This window comes from Myxocyprinus asiaticus, chromosome 2 (assembly GCF_019703515.2).
Source record: "Myxocyprinus asiaticus isolate MX2 ecotype Aquarium Trade chromosome 2, UBuf_Myxa_2, whole genome shotgun sequence".
Classification (NCBI taxonomy): Eukaryota; Metazoa; Chordata; class Actinopteri; order Cypriniformes; family Catostomidae; genus Myxocyprinus; species Myxocyprinus asiaticus.
This window is the reverse complement of record NC_059345.1, coordinates 2,057,331-2,069,442: the sequence shown is the minus strand read 5'-3', so window position 1 is coordinate 2,069,442 and position 12,112 is coordinate 2,057,331. Positions and strand designations below refer to the sequence as shown.

Genomic DNA, 12,112 nt, shown 5'->3' with positions numbered 1-12,112 from the left:
CATCAAGAGGGTTGGTGACCTGCAAGCGTTCTCTGTCAGCGAAACGTGCCTGGAGTTCGGTTCAGGTTACTCTCACGTGATCCTGAGACCCCGACCGGGCTATGTGCCCAAGGTTCCCACCACCCCTTTTAGGGACCAGATGGTGAACCTGCAAGTGCTGCCCTAGGAAGAGGCAGACCCAGCCCTGTTGTCGCTGTGTCCGGTGCGCGCTTTACGCATCTATTTGGATCGCACGCAGAGCTTTATAACCTCTGAGCAGCTCTTTGTCTACTTTGGTGCACAGCGGAAAGGAAGCGCTGTCTCCAAGCAGAGGTTCGCCCACTGGCTCACTGATGCCATAACTATGGCATATGTCGCCCAGGACATGCCGCCCCCGGTAGGGCTACAAGCCCATTCTACCAGGGGTGTAGTGGCTTCCAGGGTCCTGGCCAGGGGTGACTCTCTAACAGACATTTACAGAGCAGCGGGCTGGGCAACACTCAACACCGGCCAGGTGTATCGCTTGCACATAGCACCTTCCACCTCCTTTTGAGCTGAAGACGTGCGCCATTACTTCCCAGTAGTGTTCACAAGTTTGTTCCCTGGTTGACTTCCTCTGAGCCCTGTGGCAGTCGAATTTTCAGAGAGATTCGCTGCCGGCCCAGTACACACGCTAAGAGTCCTGTTCTGGGGTAGGTGCTCCGCATGTGGCGGTTCCCTGTAAGGCTAACCCCATGCGATATATATCTTCTGCTAATTCATTTCCCTGTTGGCAAACTGCGTCTTCCTTGGGCAGAGCCCCTCTGGCCCAGTCTCCATGTTTGTAGTAACTCCTCCCCCATTGGGCAGGATCTACCTTGAAGACTCTTCACATGGTTGGAAAGACCATGTGATGTACCCTTCCACTTAAATATCCCCCCCTCACTTTGGGCGAGGTGTGGTCTCCGCTGTGTCTTCCCCTTGGGAGGGACACCCCCGACTAGACCTGGCAGCCCAGTCGGATAATCCCCCTTCTTTTATAGGGAGTGGAAAAAGAGAAGGGGAAAAGAGGCCACGACTGGGTTAAGCCTGTCTCTATCTTTGGGTAGTCGACTTGTCCCCAAAGGGCCGTTCGACACTCATAACTATGTTGGAGGAGGTTACGTGTTGACCTGGTATGCTGGCTATGAGGCACACAGTAGTCTGCCTACCACACACCGCCAGTTCACGTAACACAGTTCATCCAGTTGTGGCGTTTCGTATAGGGACCCCTAGTGTCACTACAACGACACAACGTCGAGTGAGTGACAGATAGGGAATGTCATGGTTACTTGTGTAACCTCCGTTCCCTGATGGAGGGAACGAGACGTTGTGTCCCTCCTGCCACAATGCTGAACTACCCGCTGAAATGGCTGGACCTTATATCGGCTCCTCAGCATAAAACCTGAATGAGTGGTTGCATACCAGCTCCTTTTATATCCATATGTCTGGGGGAGTGGCATGCAAATACCACTCGCCAATTTTCATTGGCCTTTTATCAAAGACCAGAGGTGTCTCGGGCTCCCAAGAGTGACCCCTAGTGTCACTACATCGACACAACGTCTTGTTCCATCCATCAGGGAACGGAGGTTACACAAGTAACCATGACGTTTTCCATTACCCTGATTTGTAACTAGTAGCACCTAATAAGCATGCAAATATATTATATATATATATATATATATATATATATATATATATATATATATATATATATATGTATATGTATATATATATATATATATATATATATATATATATATATATATATATACACACACATACACACACACACACACACACACACACAGTGGAAGTCAGAAGTTTACATACACTTAGGTTGAAGTCATTAAAACTTTTTTTTTTTTAAACCACTCCACAGATTTCATATTAGTTTTGGCAAGTCGTTGAGGACATCTGCTTTGTGCTTGACATGAGTAATTTTTCCAACAATTGTATACAGACCGATTGTTTCACTTTTAATTGACTATATCACAATTCCAATGGGTCAGAAGTTTACATACAATAAATTAGCTGTGCCTTTAAGCAGCTTGGAAAATTCCAGAAAATGATGTCAATCAGATTGGAGGACCGGAACTGTTGAGTTTATTTATATAATATATATATATATATATATATATATATATATATTATATATATTGTATATTTCTAGACCAAGTCGTTTTCCTAAAAATGTATGTTCACATATGTAGACAGCAGACAAAGTTGTGAAATTGTAAATAATACCAACTTTTGGTCAGAAGTTTGAATGGATTGAATGCACTTAGCTGCATAGAGAGCTATAGGATGCTCCCTTGCTGCCTATTTATTGAATGACTTAACCTCCAGTGTGCTGTCTGTCTGCACTGGTCTCAGAACAGTTTGAAATGCACCTTATTTTCATCCTAACTCCATATAAAGCCTCTGAAAGCAACATTTATCACGTTTTGGATGAACCCATTTATTCTCAATGTGAAAATGCACAGTGAGTATTGGATTTCTAAGGAAAAGATGTGCTAGAGTACACATTAGAGTTCATTGTGTTAATCAGCATAGCATTTCACAATAAATCGCTCATATTTAAAAAATGGCATCTCGGATGAAACTAGAGACTCTAATCTTTTAACTAATAACAAGACAAGGGTCAAAGATATCCATCTGATGCATGTGTACATTAAAAATAGTGCAGATGTATACATGAATGTGTCTGCAAGGCAGCAGTAAAGTTGAAATTATTTTCTCAAACATTATTTTGTTATTGTAATTTTGCTTTGCAAGTTAAAGATGTTTATTTTATTTATTTATTTTCTTCTGGAAAAAAAGACAAAAATATTAAGGACATTATTGCCTAAAGCTTAAACACTATTCTTTTGTTTTTGGAAAATCACTGCTATTTTCTTCAGGACAATCTATTAATCTTAATCTATATATCTATTACAGTACTGTGAAAACTGTGTGTGTGTGTGTGTGTGTGTGTGTGTGTGTTCCCACAGAGGAAAAGAAGACACAGAGAGTGAGAGTGCAGGTGAAATCACGTCAAAATATGAATGACCCTCAAGTGCAGAAAGAGATTTTACAGAAGGTAAGTCCAATTGGTGAAAATACCAAGAGTGACTATATGTCATTTTGTAATTCAAATAGAAAACATAATATTTTAAGTGTGCAGTAATAACATGATCTGTTTCTGTTCCTCAGATTGAGCAGATACTGAAGCAGGAGGGGTTACCATATGATGCCAAACTGTCTTGGAAAAACCAAACAGATGGGAATGTCTTCCAAAAGTTCCAGAAGCGTGAATACACTAAGCAGACTTGCAATTGATGAGGTGCTTCATTAATTAATAATTGATTATTCATAACTGACACAAATGATCGAATTCATGTCACATAAGACGTCTGGTTCTGAAAACTGCAGCGGTCTTGTTTTTGCAAGAGTATTTTGGCAAACCTAATGTCATCATATCAAATCAAGCCAACATGCTCTGATCAGAATTTGCTCATCTCAAACGAGCCTGTTGTCAACTTGTTGGATCAACTATCATTAAACCTTAAAGAAAACAGACCCTTTTCATGGTCTTTGCTCTTGTATGATGTATAATTGTATTTATGAGTCTGTTCTATGATGTTTGTCTTGTAGAGGACCTCACATGAACCCACAGAAGAAAACATCTGCTCTCCTAAAAACATTAGACAGTCAATTTAAACCTCTGCGCTTTGGGTTGAGATTCTTGGTCTTGAATTTATCTGGCCTCTTATCTGGTGAATTTTTGAATATATTAGAAAATATTCTGTTGAATTTAAAGCCTAATTATTATTATTATATTTCATGACAAATGTATGAACTTGTATATTACTATCATTAAAATAAAATCATTTATTACACATTCCTCTGAAATATGTGATTGGACAATGGCAACATCCTGAATATTTGCATCATGAGCACTCAAGTCTTGTCCTTAATTTAATGTATCTCGTATCACTCCACACTAGTCATGTTTCTGTAATTTTTAATTTATGTACAATGTAATTTATGCACAAAATTGGAATATTGTAAAAACATTTTGTGAATAAAGCAGCGATGTGTTTAAAAGAACAAAAATGTCACTTCTGGGGAAATTGGTGCAAAAAGAAATGAAAATGGAAGTTACTTATGTAAAAAGAAAAATTAGGTGCATAGCTCTCTCCAGTTATTATAAACCTCCCTGGGTATGATGACCCAGCTGTTCACAGAAATCTCCTATTCATTCCAATGGGAAGTTCTGCAAAGCTTGTCAGAGTGAGCAATGATGGGGGAGGAGGACTTAGAACTGGAGTCTAAGTAACAATAATTGCAAATTTCAGACAGAAAAAAAAAAAAAAAAGAAATCTGCAATTGTATAGACACATTGGATTATTTGTATAATGTTTTGATGTTTTGTTAATGGTTTTGCTATTAGAGAAAATAGATATATAATTGTTTTAGCTATGTGGCCCAACAGCTTTTGGGGTATATAGTGATATCATGTAGATAAAGGGCCGATAGTTAAAGTGCAAAATTGGTCAACTTATGCAAATAACTTTGAGACAGCAAGATGCTTTTTTGTGTAACAAATTAATATAATGCTTACTCAGAAGAACTACTTCAGATAAGGTTGCACAATTTCGTTAATTTCAGACACATTTGACATTTTATAACATTTCAAGTATTCTATAAACAACATAATCTCCATTGTGATTGGATCAATCAGTGTGAGCCCGCTTTCAACATTTTTCAGAACAAATCTATTCCCCTTACAAAAACAATGTGTTTTATAAGGGTCTTTAGTACCTGCAACAGGGGGCTTTTTACCCCAAATACCTTCCTTTCACTTATTGGACAGTTATTGAAAAACCTTTGATTTAATGACCTTGAACAAAACTGAAAATAATAAATAAATACTTTGTCTCAAAATAAATGTGATCATTTCAGGGATTTACATTACCTACATAAATTTGCAACATTTTAAAAAATATAAAAAATGGCTAAATTCGCTCAAAATCAAACTTTAGGCACCACACGCAAAGATGTCACTATCACTGTCACTTTTATTTATAGAGCATTATTAAAAACAACAACAGTTGGCCAATGTGCTGTACATAATATCATAAAAATATAATAGAACAAAATACAGGACTGTTATATATAAAAAAAAAAAAATATTCAAACAATACATAACATGTAAACAGCAAACAGCAGAAAACATCATTTGTTAAAAGCTCTTGAAAAAAGGTATGTTTTGAGCTTTGATTTAAACTCATACACTGTTGTGGCAGTTCTAATAAAAACAGACATTTTTAAAATCAATTCTGTAGCGAGCTGGAAGCCAGTGTAATGAATCTAAAACAGGGGTGATATGTTCACGTTTCCTGACACTAATCAGAAGCCTAGCAAACCTACAAATCCCGTTTCAAGGCACTTATTTATAAAAATAAAAAGATTGGGCCCAATCACATCAAAAACATGTTTAAAAAGATGTGGTGGGAGAGGGGAGAGAAAGGTCATGAGGCATCAGTGTATTACTCCCTGTTAATTCAGAGTCTGGGGGATGGAGCTTTAACTTCTTTCAAGAGATTATGTGAGAAAGAATTATACTTGGTATTGGAGGAGAGAGTGTGGGCTAGGATTCTAAAAAAAAAACATCAAGTATGCATATAGAGATGCAAGGGTGTGCCTTATGCAATTTAATATTTTACATTGATTCTGTTGGACCACCTCTAGATTGTATAGGCTTGGTCTTATCCCTCTGGGGTATGAGGGTGTTTTGGGCCCAGGAGAATTTTGACATGCCTTGACATTTGTGCTTTTTTCAGTTGCTTAAAAACATATTAATGGATAAAGTCTGATAACACTGTATTCAGTACAAACGGGGCTACAATAATATGTGAACAACATGTATATACATGTTTGTATTTTTGAGAAAATATAGTTTGTGCATGGTTTTTGAAAAAACAAAAATTTTAAGTCACTGAAATAAGGCCATATAACACATACTAAACATTTGTTCACAAGACATTTGAGGACTGGATCTTGTAGCCTAGAGGTTTTGCTACAAAATGATGTGAAAACCATCCTGATCACTCATTCATACAAAACAATATAGTCATTTAACTTTTGTAAGACACTTTTAGTGTTAGAAAGGCCATATGCGAGGAGGTGTGGATGATCATGAATATTGATGTGATTCACACCTGAGGAGACAAAGACCCCTCCCCTGAGAGAGAATGAATGTGAGGAGACTTAATGACTGAATGTATTGTTTGTAGCTTATTCACAAAATCAAGTTTAAGTTAAAATAAGTAATCTGATTATACATTTTCTTTACATAAAGACTTTACTTAAAAACTTTAGACCTACACTACCGTTTAAGTTTAGATCGTTAAGATTTTTGTATGTTTTTAAAAGAAGTCTCTTCTGCTCACCAAGGCTGCATTTATTTGATCCAAAATACAGCAAAAACAGTGATATTGTGAAATATTTGTACAATTTAAAATAACTGTTTTCTATTTGAATATATTGTAAAATGCAATTTATTCCTGTGATCAAAGCTGAATTTTCAGCATCATTACTGCAGTCTTCAGTGTTACATGATCCTTCAGAAATCATTCTAATATGCTGATTTTCTAATATGGGCATATTTACAGCACATTTTACACATTTACACCTGAACAGATATTTGCAAGCACAAGCTTCATTGATGATAATGAGGCAGCATAAACAGTAGTTAAAATATAATCGAAACATTCATATTATTTTTATATCATATTACATATCATATTTATATCATACAGCATACAATTTAAATACCTGCTTTAGCCGAAACAACATTTAAATGTAACTAAAACTTGCCTATTAGGACATATTTCAAATTTCAATACTCTGAATCCTGGCTGGCAAGTCTGGAAATAGTCCAACTAGTAAAATATGTCCATGTTTATATAAAATAGCATGTCAACTAATGTAAGTAAAACTAAATGACTTACTCATCTGGAATTGTATCCTCGGCTGGATCAAGTTGCTCTTCAAAATGCAAACGTTCCTCGTCGGATTCCCGCTCTTCTTCTGAGGAAAATGTGAACTCTTTGTCACTATCCAGGACCATCTGTAGAGCTTCCTCACCTGTGTAGCGTGCCATCTTCCAAACGTGCAGGAAAGTGAATGAATCTGATGATGAAACTTGATTTTTTTTAAGGCATTGTTGTGGAGGCATTTACCATTTGAATATTTGCACAGACCACCTCAGCACATTACCGTATGAATAGCGCGCTCTGCTGGTGGATGTGATCACATTAGCATTAATTAGCTGAGCCAGGAGAAACTGTACATCACTTTGTTTCATATAGATTACATTGCAGGAGAATATTTGTTTTAAATTTGAATTGTTTTATTTAAAAGTAGACATTTTAAGCTTTCTTTAGACATATGTTTCATGTTTGTGTGACAAGTATTTGTGGAGTTTCAGTTCATTTTTGTGACGTGTTTCAGAAGGATGCTCGCGGAGACAGAGACGGCTGAAAGCGCACCCTGTTTATTTTATTTATTTTACAAAAGCACAAGGTTTTGTTGTTATTGTGAGTGTACACAAATAAAAGTAGACCCTTTATAGTTTCTAATGATGTCTTACACTTATCTGTATGCCCAAAAATGATGGAGTATTTTAAGTCGTTTCCGCTGTTATGCAGCAGGATGCGCCGGTGCGTCCGTCGACCCCAGAGGGTTAAAGACACATCCACCAGCTGGCGATGCCAATCAGAAGATGGGGACACAACTCATGTTTTTTGGTGGTGTGTTAAGATCCAATAATTTTGGTTGAGGGTTCATAGTTTTATGTGTGACATATGGGCACTCAAATTTCATTTTGCCCCAGACTCTGTATTTTAGGCGATGGAGTAGTCATTAATATAGGGGATAAATACATAGAAAATTGGGCCTAGCCAGTGTTATGATCAGCAGACAGGTCATTCTTAGGGGACGGAAGTCGGCTGGAGTATCCAAGAGTGGCACACAGAAATGGGCAGGGTAGAGGCATTTGAAGAAATATCATACAGAAGGCTAAGCAACATGGATTTATTTAATAAAAAATGGGGCAGCTATTTAACCTTTTTAGAAGGCTCTCGGGGAGGGGCATTGGAGGGAGATTTGTAGTTTGAAATGTATGATTTCATTTTTTTACATATATTCTTAAGTGTTTTATTTATTTATTTATTTTTATTGGTATTTGTATGTGTGTATACTTTAATTTTGTGTCAGACCACTGGATGTTTGTAGTGTGTGTGTGTGTGTGTGTGTGGGTGGGGGGGGGCTGTCAGGGGGAGGGACATATAATTTGATATAATTTGAATCTGTGTGTGTATGTTCTATTTCTTCAATGCAGTTTTTGAATTAATAAAATGTTAATATCAACAACAACAACAACAACAAAAATAATATGTGGGGGAATAACATCGCAAGAGGAACCAGTGGGCTTCAGCTTATTCACAATTTCTTGTAAAAGAAGAAGGGAAATAGTTTCAAATTTGTTAAGAACAGCAGTGCAAGTAGAGGGGACAGAGGGAACATAAGTAGAGGGGATAATGTTCGATCTGATGTTACTAATCTTGTCAACAAAGAATTGCAAAAAAAGTCACATATAGCTCGAATCAAAAATCAAATCAAATCACTTTATTGTCACACAGCCATAAACACAAGTGCAATGGTGTGTGAAATTCTTGGGTGCAGTTCCGATCAACATAGCAGTCGTGACAGTGATGAGACATATACCAATTTACAATAACATCAAATTAACACAGCACAAATTAAACATCTGATATACACATAATTACACTCAACAATATACAAATAATAACATACAGGTGCATCTCAATAAATTAGAATGTCGTGGAAAAGTTCATTTATTTCAGTAATTCAACTCAAATTGTGAAACTCGTGTATTAAATAAATTCAGTGCACACAGACTGAAGTAGTTTAAGTCTTTGGTTCTTTTAATTGTGATGATTTTGGCTCACATTTAACAAAAACCCACCAATTCACTATCTCAAAAAATTAGAATATGGTGACATGCCAATCAGCTAATCAACTCAAAACACCTGCAAAGGTTTCCTGAGCCTTCAAAATGGTCTCTCAGTTTGGTTCACTAGGCTACACAATCATGGGGAAGACTGCTGATCTGACAGTTGTCCAGAAGACAATCATTGACACCCTTCACAAGGAGGGTAAGCCACAAACATTCATTGCCAAATAAGCTGGCTGTTCACAGAGTGCTGTATCCAAGCATGTTAACAGAAAGTTGAGTGGAAGGAAAAAGTGTGGAAAAAAAGATGCACAACCAACCGAGAGAACCGCAGCCTTATGATTGTCCAGCAAAATCGATTCAAGAATTTGGGTGAACTTCACAAGGAATGGACTGAGGCTGGGGTCAAGGCATCAAGAGCCACCACACACAGATATGTCAAGGAATTTGGCTACAGTTGTCGTATTCCTCTTGTTAAGCCACTCCTGAACCACAGACAACGTCAGAGGCGTCTTACCTGGGCTAAGGAGAAGAAGAACTGGACTGTTGCCCAGTGGTCCAAAGTCCTCTTTTCAGATGAGAGCAAGTTTTGTATTTCATTTGGAAACCAAGGTCCTAGAGTCTGGAGGAAGGGTGGAGAAGCTCATAGCCCAAGTTGCTTGAAGTCCAGTGTTAAGTTTCCACAGTCTGTGATGATTTGGGGTGCAATGTCATCTGCTGGTGTTGGTCCATTGTGTTTTTTGAAAACCAAAGTCACTGCACCCGTTTACCAAGAAATTTTGGAGCACTTCATGCTTCCTTCTGCTGACCAGCTTTTTAAAGATGCTGATTTCATTTTCCAGCAGGATTTGGCACCTGCCCACACTGCCAAAAGCACCAAAAGTTGGTTAAATGACCATGGTGTTGGTGTGCTTGACTGGCCAGCAAACTCACCAGACTTGAACCCCATAGAGAATCTATGGGGTATTGTCAAGAGGAAAATGAGAAACAAGAGACCAAAAAATGCAGAAGAGCTGAAGGCCACTGTCAAAGAAACCTGGGCTTCCATACCACCTCAGCAGTGCCACAAACTGATCACCTCCATGCCACGCCGAATTGAGGCAGTAATTAAAGCAATAGGAGCCCCTACCAAGTATTGAGTACATATACAGTAAATGAACATACTTTCCAGAAGGCCAACAATTCACTAAAAATGTTTTTTTTATTGGTCTTATGATGTATTCTAATTTTTTGAGATAGTGAATTGGTGGGTTTTTGTTAAATGTGAGCCAAAATCATCACAATTAAAAGAATCAAAGACTTAAACTACTTCAGTCTGTGTGCATTGAATTTATTTAATACCCGAGTTTCACAATTTGAGTTGAATTACTGAAATAAATGAACTTTTCCACAACATTCTAATTTATTGAGATGCACCTGTACACTGTACAGTATACAATACGCACTATATAGATACACATTATTCAATAAAAATAAAAAATATAAATATAAAAAAAAGTATATATAGTAGTATATACAGAATGTACAGTATTGTACTGTATTGACATTCAGGCTGTCGGTTATTAGTCAGTTGTTAAGAGAGAATATAATATAATAATAATATAATTTATGACAGTCTGGTGTGAGATATAAGAGTAAGGGTAATAAAGTGCAGTGCTGATGTATTTTGATCGTGGGAGATCAAGAGTTCAGAAGTCTGGTTGCTTGGGGGAAGAAGCTATCATGGAGTCGGCTGGTGCAGGTCCTGATGCTGTGATACTGCCTGCCTGATGGTAGCAGTGAGAACAGCCCATGGCTCGGGTGGCTGGAGTCTCTGATGATCTTCCGAGCTTTTTTCACACACCGCCTTGAATATATTTCCTGGAGGGAGGGAAGCTCACCTCCGATGATGTGTCTGGCAGTTCACACCACCCTTTGCAGTGCTTTGCGGTTGTGGGCGGTGCTATTACCGTACCAGTCGGAGATGCAGCCAGTCAGGATGCTCTCTACAGTGCAGGTGTAGAACCGTGTGAGGATGTGGTGGTTCATTCCAAACTTCCTCAGCCGTCTCAGGAAGAAGAGGCGCTGATGAGCCTTCTTCACAACGACTTCAGTGTGGATGGACCATGTGAGTTCCTCAGTGATGTGGACACCCAGGAACTTGAAGCTGCTTACTCTCTCCACTGGTGCTCCATTGATGGTGATGGGACTGTGTTCTCTGTCTTTTCTTCTGAAGTCCACCACAAGCTCCTTTGTCTTACTGACGTTGAGGGAGAGGTTGTGCTCTTGACACCAGTGTGTCAGAGTGTGCACCTCCTCTCTGTAGGCTGTTTCATCATTGTCAGTGATCAGACCTACCACCGTTGTGTCATCAGCAAACTTAATGATGGCATTGGAGCTATGTGTTGCTACACAGTCATGTGTGTACAAGGAATACAGGAGTGGGCTGAGAACACAGCCCTGTGGGGCTCCAGTGTTGAGGGTCAGTGATGAGGAGATGTTGCTGCCTATTCTAACCACCTGGCATCTGCTTGACAGGAAGTCCAGGATCCAGCTGCACAGCGAGCTGTTTAAGCCCAGAGCCCTGAGTTTCTCATCTAGCTTGGAGGGCACTATGGTGTTGAATGCTGAGCTGTAGTCTACAAACAGCATTCTCACATAAGTGTTCTTTTTTTCCAGGTGGGAGAGAGCAGTGTGTATTGTAGATGCAATGGCATCATCAGTGGAGCGATTGTTGCGGTAAGCAAACTGCAACGGGTCAAGAGAGAGAGGCAGCACAGAGCAGATGTAATCTCTGATTAGTCTCTCAAAGCATTTGCTGATGATGGGGGTCAGAGCAACAGGACGCCAGTCATTTAAGCAAGTTATTTTTGATTGCTTTGGAACAGGCACAATGGTGGATGTTTTAAAGCATGTGGGGACTACAGACAAAGAGAGGGAAAGGTTGAAAATGTCCGTAAAAACACAAGCCAGCTGGTTCGCGCACGCTCTGATGACGCGGCCCGGAATGCCGTCTGGGCCCGCGGCTTTGCGTATATTCACTCGTCGGAAGGATCGGGTTACATCCACTACAGAGACGGAGAGTGAACTAACTGCTGTAGCTTCAGCCGC

At 38.9% G+C, this 12,112-nt stretch overlaps 1 protein-coding gene across 3 annotated transcripts in view; it reads left to right on the top strand.

Annotated features, from left to right (window-relative positions):
• Window positions 1–4,081, top strand: part of LOC127410767 (putative C-type lectin domain family 20 member A) — a 31,021-nt gene extending 26,940 nt beyond the window's left edge. For 2 of the 3 annotated variants that reach the window (XM_051645988.1, XM_051645984.1), the window contains exons 5-6: window positions 2,991–3,079; window positions 3,193–4,081. In XM_051645988.1, the coding sequence (XP_051501948.1) occupies window positions 2,991–3,079; window positions 3,193–3,318 (215 nt within the window). In that variant the 3' untranslated portion in view covers window positions 3,319–4,081. The remainder of the gene's footprint in view (window positions 1–2,990; window positions 3,080–3,192) is intronic. The other variant, XM_051645994.1, reaches the window with a different exon arrangement.
• The last annotated feature ends 8,031 nt before the right edge of the window (window positions 4,082–12,112 follow it).